Source organism: Carlito syrichta, unplaced genomic scaffold (genome assembly GCF_000164805.1).
Source record: "Carlito syrichta isolate Samal-C Ts95f unplaced genomic scaffold, Tarsius_syrichta-2.0.1 Scaffold305573, whole genome shotgun sequence".
Taxonomy (NCBI): Eukaryota; Metazoa; Chordata; class Mammalia; order Primates; family Tarsiidae; genus Carlito; species Carlito syrichta.
The window spans coordinates 572249-586197 of NW_007249669.1; the positions used below are offsets into that span (position 1 = coordinate 572249).

General features: G+C 46.1%; 1 protein-coding gene across 1 annotated transcript in view; it reads left to right on the top strand.

Annotated features, from left to right (window-relative positions):
* The first annotated feature begins 364 nt into the window (after nucleotides 1–364).
* PDZD9 (PDZ domain containing 9) overlaps nucleotides 365–13949 on the top strand; it is a 16547-nt gene continuing 2962 nt past the window's right edge. Inside the window, exons 1-3 of the mRNA XM_008061772.1 lie at nucleotides 365–395; nucleotides 2207–2386; nucleotides 10511–10700. Coding sequence (XP_008059963.1) covers nucleotides 365–395; nucleotides 2207–2386; nucleotides 10511–10700 — 401 coding nt within the window. The remainder of the gene's footprint in view (nucleotides 396–2206; nucleotides 2387–10510; nucleotides 10701–13949) is intronic.

Genomic DNA, 13949 nt, shown 5'->3' on the forward strand with positions numbered 1-13949 from the left:
TCGATGAGATCCCCTCCTCTGTGTTTTCTCCCCTTCCCCATTTCATTGTTTCACCGAGAATGAATGAGGAACCCCTTTGTGAGTCAGGCGCGGTGCTAGTCCCCGCAGATCTTTGGTCCCTCTCCACCGAAGCTTTCACACACGACATTCAGTGCGGTACCCGCGCCCCGAGTTCCGGGCTCTAGGCCGCGGCGTCGCAGCGCCCCCTGGCGGCCAGCACGAGGGGCGATGCCCGCGGTCCCCTGGCTGCCCGCCGTCTGCCCGAGGCAAGCCGGCTCCTCCAAGGTTCGAAACTGTTGGGCGTCGGATCGATCCCGGCCTCGGCTCCGGGGGGTTCTCCCGAGCCGCCCGCCCTCCCGGGACCATGGAGAAGGCCTCCCGCAAAAACATAAGTGGTAACTGGGGAGAGGGTGAGGCCCGGGGGACCAAGCCCTCCTCACTTTTCCTCCTTTGTAAAATGGCAACATCACACGCTTGGCCTGGGAGATAACCTCCTGCCACCGTGTGCTTATCCAAGTATAATTTCCACACGGCAGAATCCCCCCCTTTTAGAGTACAGCGGTGTGAGTTTTGACAAGCGTATACCCACGTTGAGTCACCCCCTCAATCAAGACAGGTTCCTACGCACCCCAAAATTACCTTTCTCTGCCCTGTTGCGGCCAACCCCTCACCCCCACCCCCCGCTCCTCCCACCCCCGTCTGTCTTTTATAGTGTTGCCTTTTCCACGGAGAATGACGTGAAAATGGAATCAGATAGTAAGGAGCCTTTTGAGTCTGGTGTCTTTCACCTAACCCTGCTGGCTTTCGAAACTGGCCTCCATAGTAGTTTACGTCAGAGGCACATTGAATTTGCAACCTGGGCCCTGCCTAAGATGTGACGTCTTTGGCTGCTCAGGAACCAGAGGCGCAAGAAGGGCATGCCCTGCCCCAAATCGCTCCCCAAACGCTGAAAGGCCTCCGAAGACAGTATCTTCTTTATACTATGTTAGTTTATTTTCCAGACCAAGAGCATCTGTTGTTTGGGGGAAGATGAGGCTGAAGATGGGAGGTTCTGAGGAAAGGACATGAACCCCGTCCTCCAGCTCCCAGTCAGGGGTGGGTATGGGGGAGCCCCTCCCTCAGCAATGGCCCTGAAAACACCATAGTCACACGGACTTGGCAAGTCACTTGTCCTTATGGGAAAGAGTTGCGTGTGAAATGCTGCAAAGGTGTTCTGTAAACAACTTCCCAGAAGCTTCCTGCGAACTGGAAAGGAGTCTCCCGGAAGTTTCCTCTTGGGAAAATAACTTGTTTTGAATCACTACTCAGGCCTGGAAACCGTTTGTGAGATTTGGTTCTTTAGAAAACATATTTTAGCCCTTCTCCCTAACTATTGTCCCCAAGGCCTTTGGGTTTTCCTCCCAAGTGCTTTTTGGATCCACCTACTGTCAATTTCCAGTGTCACCACCATGACATGTGCCATTAACTTTTCCTTTCCATTAAAAAAAAATCAAATTTTTGATCCTGTCCAGTTTAAATCATGTCTAAACCTTACAATTAGGTAAATCTGAGAACCATCCCCAGACTGCTTGGCCTTGGCTCCTCCACCTCCGGGCTCCTTTGACAGGGCTTGTTCCTTCCTGTCTCAGACTTTGATACAATGTGCTTCCCCACCCTCCTTTGAGGAGGTATTTCCTATTGGTTCTTTTGAAGTTAATTCAAATTTTAACCCTTCTGGGAAGCCTGAACTGCCTCCCCATATGAGACTTTGGTCCCTGGGTTAACCCTCAATGCTCTCCATACTTCATAGCATGCTTTATACTCGTAGTTATACTGGTATACACTGTATTTACATGACTGATAGATATCTGACCCCTCCACTAGGCTGTAAGATTCCTGAGGGCAAGAAACGCATCTGGTTTGCTCATTGTGGCAAATCCAGGGCCTAGCACACTGCCTGCATCAATAAATATTTAAGTGGATAATAGTAATAACTGATAATGATTAAGCAATCATCATATGCCAGACTCTGTTGCAAAAGCCTTTAGCGATCCCATTTAATTCTCAGAACAGCTCTCCGCGGTAGACACTTACTATCTTCATTTTACTGATGAGTAAATCGAGGAATGTTGAGGTAAAACCACTGCCCCAGGGATCTGGCTTCAGAATCTACTGTTAGACCTCTGTCTTGGTGAGGGACTGACACAAGCTCCCTTCTTTCTATTAGAGAAACAAGTCAGCATCAAGGTCAAGACATCCGTACACGCCTTGAGCAAAACACAGCAGACCAAACTGACTGTGGGCCGCATGGGCTTAGGCCTGATCATCATCCAGCATGGGCCCTACCTCCAGATTTCCCACCTCATCAAGAAAGGGGCTGCAGCCAAGGACGGGAAACTCCAGCCAGGTAACTGTGGTTCTCCAATGCTTCCCAGCAATCCACTCCCCTCACCCCATCCCATCTGCCTTCAGGGAGCCTTGGGTCACCAGGTTAACTAGGAAGAAATGACATTGGTTGAGAACTTTCTATGGGTCAGCTAATTGCTGTTACTATCACTTATATGTGTCATATTGGGTGAATTGATTCATTTAATTTAATAACCCTCCAGGTAGCAACTGTTATTATCTTCCTTTTATGGGTGGGAAAACTGAGGCTCAGTGAGACTGAGTTCCCTGTCCAGATTCACCTGTGTCTAATAAGTGAGATACGAGCACAGGCACTGTGTTACTCCAGAGCTTATGGGTCTCTGTGCGTCGATTTTTTTTTCTTTCATAAACAATTAATCATTGCGAACATTTAGCTGCATGATCTCATTTTACTCTCACAATCTCTGAGGTAGATTCTACATTAAACTGCCTTACAGACAAGGAATCAGATATTTAGTAATGTGCCCATGTTCACACCCAGAAATGAACCCTCTCTGTCAGACTGCAGGGCTCTGTTCCTCTTGTCTTTGGGTGAATGAATTTTCCATGCAATTTAAGACGTGTTTTCCCAGAGCCTGGCTTGGTCTTAGTGCTGTGCTTAGGAGTGGGGGAGGCACAATGGGATGGTGCTGTGGTGAGAAGGAGAAAACATTTTGTGTTGGCTGGTCTGGATTCAAGTCCAGGCTCTGCCACTTTCTATTCTGTGACCCTGGACAAAGTCACTTAACTTTTCAGGCCTTAGTTACCTCATCTATAAATTGAGATAATCCCATTTTTTGTCAGAGATTGTAAGGATTTGATAAGATAGTTTTTATGAAAGTGCTTTTAAAACTAAAGTGCTTTATCAGGGCATGGTGGCACACACTTGTAGTCCCAGCTACTTGGGTGGCTGAGGTGGAAGGATTGCTTGAGCTGAGGAGGTCAGGGCTGTGGTGAGTCGTGATTGTGTCCCTGCAGTCCAGCCTGACCAACAGAGTGAGACCTGTCTCTAAACAAACAAACAAACAAACAAACAAACAAACATTTAAGGGCTATAGAAATATTGGCAATTGTTTCTTTTATGCTGTTCTTATTTGCAGATTCTCTAGACTTGTGTGTGTATGTTTTTTTTTTTTTTGAGTTGGAGTCTCATTCTGTCGCCCAGATTGGAGTGCATTGGCTGCTCCCGGCCACCGCAGCCTCGACCTGCTGGGCTCCGGCGATCCTTCCGTCCCAGCCTTCCAAGTAGCCGGAATTACAGGCATGCGCTACCATGCCCGGCTGATTTTTTTTGATTTATTGTAGAGATGAGGTCTCGCCAAGTTGCCCAGGTGGGTTTCGAACCCGCGGGCCCAGGCAATCCAGTGTGTGTTTTTTAATATAAAATTGTTGCGGTATAGGAGTCTCATCAAATTAAACCACTGGTTTGCAATGTTGGTCACCTATTAGAATCACCCGGGGAGCATTTAAAATGGAAATATCTGGACCCCGTGTCCCCAGAGTTTCTGATTCAATGGTTCTGGAGTTGGGATAGGGAAGTTCATGTTTTATTTTATGTATTTATTTGATTGGAAAATATCATTTATTTAGAAAGTAAATTTGGCCGGGCGCGGTGGCTCATGCCTATAACCCCAGCAATTTGGGAGGCTGAGGTGAGAGGATTGCTTGAGCTCACAGGTTTGAGACTAGCCTAGAAAACTTGGCGAGTCCTCATCTCTACAGTAAACCAAAAAATTAGCCATGTGTGATGGCGTGTGCCTGTAGTTCTAGCTACTTGGAAGGCTAAGGCGGGAGGATTGCCTGAGCCCAACAGGTTGAGGTTGTGGTGGCTGTGAGTGTGTCACTACACTCCAGCCTGGGCAACAGTGAAACTCTAACTCAAAAAAAGAAAAAGAAAGTAAATTAAAGAGAGACAAAAGAGGAAATTTGCCTCCCCAAAGTAAGGGAGGGGGCCAAAGCTTAGGAAACATGGCGGCAGCCATAGCTCAAAGAACCACGTGGCCACACAAGAGTTTACTGAAGCAATGGCCAGAAGTTCATGTTTTAAAAGTTCCTTAGGCGATTCTAAACTGCAGGTAGGGTTCCAAGCAAAGAAGAAGGTAGATGTATGATGCTGTTATGAAATAGTTTGCTGTACCTTAAAATTCAAAGCATTTTCTCCGCACATCACTACTTGTGCTGGGGAACAGACTCCCAGAGGAGAGTTTTGGACTTCCCAGATATAAGAACTATAGCTCAGGTCCCATGGGCTTTTCTGCTGCTTCTCAGCTTCTCCAAGGTCAGGTACAGATGCTGGTTGATGATCCTGGCACGTGCTCTAGGGTGCTAGTGTGGGACCAGGGCTTTGAGGTCAGAGGCAGTCTTGAATTCATCTTTTTTTTTTTTTAAGTTGGAGTCTCACTCAGTTGCCCAGATTGGAGTGCAGTGGCCGCTCCCGGCCACCGCAGCCTTGACCCGCTGGACTCCGGCGATCCTTCCGCCTCGGCCTTCCAAGTAGCTGGAACTACAGGTGCCCACTACCACGCCCAGCTAATTTTTGATTTATTGTAGAGATGAGGTCTCGCCAAGTTGCCCAGGTGGGTCTTGAACCTGTGGGCTCAGGCAATCCACTCACCTCAGCCTCCCAAAGTGCGGCATTACAGGCTGAGCCACTGAGCCCAGCTGAATTCATCTTTTAAATCCAGGACTTATGTACAGTACTGGTACATTTATTATGTCTGTGCTTAATACATGAATAGTAAATTAGTGTGTCCCAGGCATTGTGCAAGATGCTTCCGCATCGTTTATCTAATTAATGTTTACAACTCTAAAATGTAGATAATGAAATATAGAGACTTAGAGAGATCAAGTAATTTGTTCTATATACACAACTAAATCTGTGGTCATAGCTGGGATTCGAGCCCATATCTGCGTAGAAAGTCCATACTTTTCTAGCCAACTGCCTATAACTAAAAATGAGATTTTAATACAGAGCGAGTCCAGAGCCCCAAGTCTCTCTGTGACGATTCTGCCAATTCTCCTCAGTGCCTGTCTAGGTCTCAGTCTCTGTAATTCAGTCATTTTTGGCAATGATTATGAGATTTTGGGTGGTGAGAATCTTAGAAACTTTCTATTTCCTTCTTCTCATTGCCTTCCAGCCCCATTATTTCTCATCCATGTACTATAAATTTATCTCCTTTGGTGTCTCCTGATAGGATTTCATCTTGATTTCCTAATTCAGTTTAGTGTTAGTTTATTCTGGCTAAACTTTGTTTTTACTTTATGTTATTTTTGACTTGAGTCTCACTCTATTGCCCAAGTGGGAGTGCAATGCCATGATTATAACTTACTGCAGCCTTGACCTCCTGGGCTCAGGCGATATTTCTGCTGCAGCCTCCCAAGTACCTGGGACTACAGGTGTGCACTACCATGTCTAAGTTAAAAAATTTTTTTTGTAGAGATGAGGTCTCACTATGTTGCCCAGACTGATTTCAAATCCCTGTGTTCAAGCAATCCTTCTGCCTTAGCCTCCCCAAAGTGCTGGGATTAAAGGTGTGAGCCAACGCACCTGGCCCTGGCTAAACTTTCAACTCTTTTGGCCAGTGTGGCTTTAACAGACTCTGATATCCAAAGTCTTAAGAAATTAGGCAGGCGTGGTGGCTCAAGTCTGTAATCCCAGCACTTTGGGAGGTAGAGGCAAGAGGATTGCCTGAGCTCAGGGGTTCAAGACCAGCCTGAGGAATATGGTGAGACCTTGTCTCTATAATAAATAAAAAATTTAGCTGGGCATGGTGGCACATGCCTGTGGTTCCAGCTACTTGGAAGGCTGAGGTGGAAGGATCACCTGAGCCCAGCAGGTCGAAGCTGCAGTGGCCGTGAGCATGCCACTGAACTCCAACCTTGGTGACAAGGTTGGAAAAAAAAAATTAATATAGCTTTGACAGCAAATACAAGTCATGTACTGGCTACTGCCCTTACCAGGCCATATTCATTCTATGAGCATTTCCTAAAGGTTTGCTGTGTACAGGCACTGAACTAAGCACTGGGGGAGTTATGGTGAGTCACTTATGGAACATACAACCTTGTTGGGAGAGATGAAGATAAATATTTTTTTTGACAAGCCTGGGCAACATGGTGAGGCCTTGTCTCTACAAAAAATAAAAATAAAAAAATTAGCCAGGTGTGGTGGTGTGGGACTGTAGTCTCAGCTATGTGGGAGGCTGAGGAGGGAGGATTGCTTGAGTGCAGGAGTTTGAGGCTGCAGTGAGCCATGGTCGTGTCACTGCACTCCAGACTGGTCAACAGAGTGAGAACCTGACTCAAAATAAATAAAATCTATTTTTCCTGTAGTGGCTTGGCTGCTGCAATGTTGATTTAATATAGGCAGTCGAGACAAAGTTTATATAATGTCATTCCTACAGCCCATTAAAACAGAAAAACAAGTGTAATGAGGTTGGTGTTCATAAATACCAAAATGGTGTTTCTCTATGAAGGGCAATGTTAATATCTATTGCCAGAGTAATCACATTCATACACGGATACTTTTGGTTTACAGCCAGAATGGTCAGGGAATTAAGCTGTTTATTTTCTGCCCTCTTGATAAAAGTCACCCTTTTACAACATAATTAAGCAGAATGCCAACCCCTAGCTTTCAGTTATAAACACTGCTTTTAACATTAGGCAAGTAATCTCATCCAGTGAGGGTTTTTTCCTCTCTTTTTTTTTCTTGCCATTGTAATTAACCTCTGCGGGATGAGCAGCTGTTTCATACTGCACAATCTGCAGGTAGCCTTGTTTCAAGCTGAAGTTAGCTTTGGATTCGTGCTTGATTGTATTACCACCAGCTACTACTTGAAGACTGAAGTAAGGTTTCCTCCACCATTCTAAGTACTCATTTTCTTGAATTCTGGGAACTTTTTTTCGGATATGAACAAGAACTTTCTTGAATTCTGTGAACTTTTTTTGAATAAGGATCTAGAACTATGGATATCTGTCCTTGGCTTTCCTTGCAGGCTTCTTCTTTTTTTGCTTTTTTGAGTTGGAGTCTCACTCTGTCGCCCAGACTGGAGTGCAGTGGCCGCTCCCGGCCACCGCAACCTCGACCTACTGGGCTCTGGCGATCCTTCCGCCTCAGCCTTCCAAGTAGCCGGAATTACAGGCATGTGCTACCACGCCCAGCTGTTTTTTTGATTTATTGTAGAGATGAGGTCTCGCTGCCCAGGCGGGTCTCGAACCCGCGGGCTCAGGCAATCCACTCACCTCAGCCTCCCAAAGGCGCGGGATTACCGACTGAGCCACCGAGCCCGGCTCCTTGCAGGCTTCTTATGGGATCAGTGTAATTCCTGACTTAAGCCCCTTGAGTGTAGTATCAGCAAAGGTGCTTCTTCCTGATCCTTTTCTCCCAGGAAGATAGGCTTCAGCTGTCTTGGAATGGAGGTGATTGGGGGTCCTTAGCTTTCCACACAGAGAAAGGTAAACACATCCTTTGGAACTTCATGTCATTGAAACTTGTCATCTGATATCAGCTATTAAGCCCCCATTACTGTTTGGCAGCATGAGAGGTGGCTCAGCCTGTAATCCCAGCACTTTGGGAGGCCGAGGTGACTGGATTGCCTGAGCCCGCAGGTTTGAGACCCTCCTGGGCTACTGGAAGAGACCTCATCTCTACAATAAATCAAAAATTAGCCGGGCGTGGTGGCGTGCGCCTGTAGTTCCAGCTACTTGGAAGGCTGAGGCGGAAAGACTGCCAGAGCCCAGCAGGTCGAGGCTGCGGTGGCCGGGAGTGGCCATTGAACTCCAGTCTGGGTGACAGAGTGAGACTCCAACTCAAAAAAAAGAGAGAGTACTTTGTAAGATCTGAAGACTAAGACTTTGCCCAGGGTGAGTCTGTCCTTAAGAAGGAAATCCCAGGCTGGGTGTAGTGGATCATGCCTATAATCCCAGCACTTTGGGAGGTGGAGGTGGGAGAATAACCCGAGCCCTGGGGTTCGAGACCAGCCTGGAAATAAATCAAATAATTAGCCGGGCATGGTGGCACACGCCCATAGTTCCAGCTACTTGGAAGACTGGGGCAGAAGGATTGCCTGAGCCCAGCAGGTTGAGGGTATGGTGGCCATGAGCAGTATACCACTGGACTCTGGCCTGGGTGACAGAGTGAGACTTTGACTCAAAAAAAAAAAAAAAAGGGAAATCCTTTGTGGTTCTTTCTGAATGCTCTTGTAGCAGTCAGGGTTCTTCATTACAAGCAACCGAAAACAACTCTGTTAAGGCACTGAATTTAGAATAACCAGTCTGACAGAATTGCCAAAAAGGCTGAAGAACCAGGCTTGGAAAATGGTGAGAGAACAAAGGGCCATATACAAGTACCTGTAGAAACCAGATGCTAAGCCGGGCTCGGTGGCTCAGCCTGTAATCCCAAGGTGAGTGGATTGCCTAGCCCGTGGGTTCGAGACCCGCCTGGGCAACTTGGCAAGAACTCATCTCTACAATAAATCAAAAAACTAGCTGGGCGTGGTCACGCGCGCCTGTAGTTCCAGCTACTTGGAAGGTTGAGGCGGAAGGATTGCTGGAGCCCAGCAGGTGGAGGCTGCAGTGGCCGGGAGCGGCCACTGCACTTCAGTCTGGGTGACAGAGACTCCAACTCAAAAAAAAAAAACCAGATGCTTCTGTCAAACTCTTCTGCATCGCCTGCTCCAGGTGCAGTGACCCAGATGGCAGAGCCCAGTGGTTGGATCTAGTTTACAGGTCCATGCCTTAGCTGCTGGGGGTAAGGAAATAGGGGAAGTCAGGGCAAGTGAATAATTGGTCTTTTTTTTTTTGAGACAAGATCTCACCAACCCTGGAGTGCAGTGGAACAATCATAGCTCACTGCAGCTGCAAACTCCTGAGCTTAAGTGATCCTCTTGCCTGAGCCTCCAGACTGGCTGGAACTACAAGCATATGCCATCATGTCCAGCTATTTTTTTATTTTTATTTTTGTAGAGATGGGGTCTTGCTATGTTGCCCAGGCTAGTCCCAATCATCTGACCTCAAGCGATCCTCCTACCTTGGTCTCCCTAAGTGTTGCGGTTACAGATGTGAGCTACTGAACCTGGCTGAATAATTGGTCTTTTTAGCTTCCTCCAGTTTGGGTGTCTGTTGCCAAGGTGTCATCCTTTTCTCACCTGCTGGAGACTCAGAGACCACTATGCCTACTACCTTGCTCTGCATTGTCCTAAAGTATGGGATGTAGCTGTCAAATACCTTTGAACCAACATACTCTCTACATACACTTTTTTTTTTTTTTGAGTTGAAGTCTCACTCTGCCGCCCAGGCTGGAACACAGTGGCACGTTCATGGCTACTGCAGCCTTGACCTGCTGGGCTCAGGTGATCCTTCTGCCTCAGCCTTCCAAGTAACTGGAACTACAGGCATGCACTGCCATGCCCAGCTAATTTTTTGATTTATTGTAGAGACGAGGTCTCACCAAGTTGCCCATGCTGGTCTCGAGCCCCTGGGTTCAGACAATCCTCTTGCCTTGGCCTCCCAAAGTGCTGGGACTACAGGCTTGAGCCACTGTGCCTGGCCTTGCATACACATCTTAAGTTTAATTATAACATGCCTAATTACCCAATGTTTTATATTAATTATTTGCTCAACGAATACTGCATGTGAACAGAAAATTAAAATGAAAGGCTTTATGTTTAATACGGTCTATTAACTGTGGAGAGAACTGGGAATTGCCAAGGAGGTATAATAGAAAGTAGGTCATTTAGTCATCACTTAGTGTAAGTGATTTTTTTCTTTCCTAGTAATAGCCATTCGTTTTATTTGAAACTAATATACTTTTAAAACCCTAAAGGATGGTTCAGATTATGTTTTTTAGCCTGTCACACCAAGAGCTTCAGAAATGCCTCAAAAACATGATATAATATCTACCTTATTTTGCTATTAAGAAACATCTTACATGCATTCTTCATTATGTGAAAGATACTCATGTCACGGAGATGAATGTCTTTATACAGACTGAAGCCTGGTTTGGGTTCAAAAAGAACCACACCAACAATATGAACCCATGAAATGAAAAACTTCACAATAAAGCCAGAAATCAGTGTAGCCCTTTTAAACTATTATCTTTATTTTACTGATTTTTTTCCCCCCTCTTCAGGTGATGTTCTGATTACTGTTGGCTATGCCAATGTATTAGGATATACTCTTCGAGAATTTTTAAAGCTTTTACAATATATTACCATAGGAACGGTGCTACAAGTCAAGGTTTACCGAGGTTTTATTGACATACCTGAAGAATGGCAAGAGATATATGATTTAATCCCTGAGACCAAGTTCCCAGTAACACAGTAAGTAGTTCATTTTGGGAACTCTTTTTACAATACTGAAAACCCTCAGGGCCTGTGAGATACAGGGTCCTGGTTTAATGTTGAGAATTATCAAATGGTAAGGACCGTGGTGGTGGGGATTTGGTGACCCTATGAATAATTCACTGGGCTCCTGGTTTTTGGAAAGGACAGTCTGTAGGACCTAATATGAGGCAGCATGATAAAGGAATCTTGGAGTAAAAAAACCAAAACAACGTTGTCTCCAAAGCTACCTGCATTGTGTTCCTCTTTCCCAAGTCAGCCCTTAAAATACTTGTAAATCCTATTCCCTTTCTCTTTTGCACATTCAACGTCCCCCCCCAGTTCTTTTCCAGTAACAATGAAGCCTTTTTAAACCTCTGCCATCTTAAGAAGCCTTATCTTAACTCCATTTCCCTGTTCCTGCTCCCTCCAGCCCCTATCTGCCCCTTCCAACTTGTAGCTGAAACTACAGGCGTGCACCACTATACCCAGATAATTATTTGATTTATTGTAGAGACGAGGTCTCACCAAGTATCCCAGGCTGGTCTTGATGCCCTGGGCTCAGGTAATCCTTTCACCTTCACCTCCCAAAGTGCTGGGATCAGGCAATCCACTTACCTCAGCCTCCCAAAGGCACAGGATTACAGGCTGAGCCACCGAACCGCCTGACTTGTTTTGCTAAACCTATCATAGGACTTTCATGTAGTCAATGGGCTTATTTATTGAAAAAGGGAATGGAATGCCGGGCTTGGTGGCTCAGCCTGTAATCCCATGCCTTTGGGAAGCTGAGGTGAGTGGATTGCCTGAGCCCGCGGGTTCAAGACCCGCCTGGGCAACTTGGTGAGACCGCATCTCTACAGTAAAAAAAAAAATTAGCTGCGCGTGGTAGCGTGTGCCTGTAGTTCCAGCTACTTGGAAGGCTGAGGCAGAAGAATCGCCGGACCCCAGTAGGTCGAGGCTGCGGTGTCGAGGAGTGGCCACTGCACTCCAGTCTGGGCGACAGAGTGAGACTCCAACTAAAAAAAAAAAAAGAAAAAAGAAAAAGGGAATGAAAAATGGAAGTCCTGCTTTGAATCTTAGATCACCTGAATAATCCGAGGCTGTTTCTTTACCTGTAACGCAGCAGTAGTAGGGGCTCTTCTGAGAATCAGAGATATGAGGAACAGAACACAAAGAACATATAGAATATGAGATCCTTTTCTTTTAGTGACAAATTCAGTGCTGATACAATCAATAATTCAGTGCTGTCCTCAATAATTGTGACAGGGTTTCTGAGCACTGGTTGCTGTAGCTGTGTACCTTTGCTTACCAGGATGGACTCAAAGAAATATAGCTAGAGACTTTACTAAGACTAGAAAATGACCCATATGACATGAATTTACTTCAGAGACTCAAACTTGTGGTCTAGTGGACTGACACGATGCACAGATGTGCTTTGCTTGGCTCCCACAGAATTTTAAGAACCCAGAAGAGCGGTCACCTGCAGAGAGCAAGGAGGATACAGAGAGGGCCTTACCAGGAGCCAGTAACACTCTTATTTTTTGATCTGGGTAGTGGCTACCAAGATGCTTGTTTATATTTTTCCATTAAATGATTGGTTTTTCTCACTTTTCTGTATATTTCCAAATGTGAAATGAAAAATATTTAAGTGAGTCGCCAAATTTACAAATCTGAGATTTCAGGAAAGAATCTGCATGTCTCGTTTCTCCTAAAAATTCAGAAGACGGGCCTGCATTCTCACATGGTGACAGCGAGCCAGAGCTGGGTATCAGCTGTCTTCTGATCTTTTTCACAGTGTCCAAATCAATCCTAATTTAATTTTAAAAAATCACTAGCAGTAATAGTGAACACATTCATTGCTTACTATGTGTTGGGCTTTGCACAAGCTTTACAAGCATTATACCATTTACCATTAATCGAAGTAGCCAGAACTACAGGTGCGTGCTACCATGCCTGGCTAATTTTTAAATTTACTGTAGAGATGAGGTCTTGCCAAGATGCCCAGGTTGGTCTTGAACCCATGGGCTCAGACAACCCCCTTACCTTGATCTCCCAAAGTGCTGGGATTATAGGCTTGAGACACCATGTCCGGCCCATGCTGACTTTTTATTATCTTCATTTTACAGATAAGAAAGCTGAGCCCCAGAGGGGTGTGTGTAAACTTGCCAGGGGACATAGGGTTAAATGAAATGGGTCTGTCCCTGAGCAGTGACCGATGTTGAGTAAAAACTTTCTGCTAGCCGGCTCGGGGGCTCAGCCTGTAATCCGTGCCTTTGGGAGGCTGAGGTGAGTGGACTGCCTGAGCCCGTGGGTTAGAGACCCACCTGGGCAGGCGAGACCTCATCTCTACAATAAATCAAAAAGATGAGCTGGGCGTGGTAGCATGCGCCTGTAATTCCGGCTACTCAGAAGGCTGAGGCAGAAGGATCCAGCAGGTTGAGGCTGCGGTGGCCGGGAGCGGCCACTACACTCCAGTCTGGGCTAAAGAGTGACTCCAACTCAAAAAAAAACCCAAAAAACAAAAACCTTTCTGCTATGGTGGAAATGTCCTACATCTGTTTGTCCCATATGGCAGCCACTAACCACAAGTTGCTCTTAAGCACTTGAAATGTGGGGACTATAACTGAGGAAATTTTACAGTTTACTCAAGTTTCATCAGGCCGGGCGCAGTGGCTCAACACTGCGATCCCAGCACTTTGGGCAGCTGAGGCGAGAGGATTGCCTGAGACCAGGGGTTCAAAACCAGTCTGGGCAACTTGGCGAGACCTCATCTCTACAATAAATAAAAAACTAGCTGGGCGTGGTGGCTCACACCTGTAGTTCCAGCTACTTGGAAGGCTGAGGTGGAAAGATTGCCTGGGCCCAGCAGGTTGAGGCTGCGGTGGCTGTGAGTGTGCCACTGCACTCCAGCCTGGGTGACAGAATGAGACTACAACTCAAAAAAAAAAAGTTTAATCAATTTAAATTTAGCCCCTGTCCTGGAGAGCACAACTCTAAAGTCTGAGTGCTTAATCATTTGATTATAGTGCAACTATGTTCTAGGCATTTTCATTACACAGAGGAGTTTGACATTCCAAATATTAAAATCTCAGGATAGCAGACTGACCATTCAAAACCAAAGAGCAGCTCAGTGGCTCAGCCTGTAATCCCGCGTTTTGGGAGGCCGAGGTGAGTGAATTGCCTGAGCCCGTAGGTTCAAGACCCGCCTGGGCAACTTGGCGAGACCTCATCTCTACAATAAATAAAAAA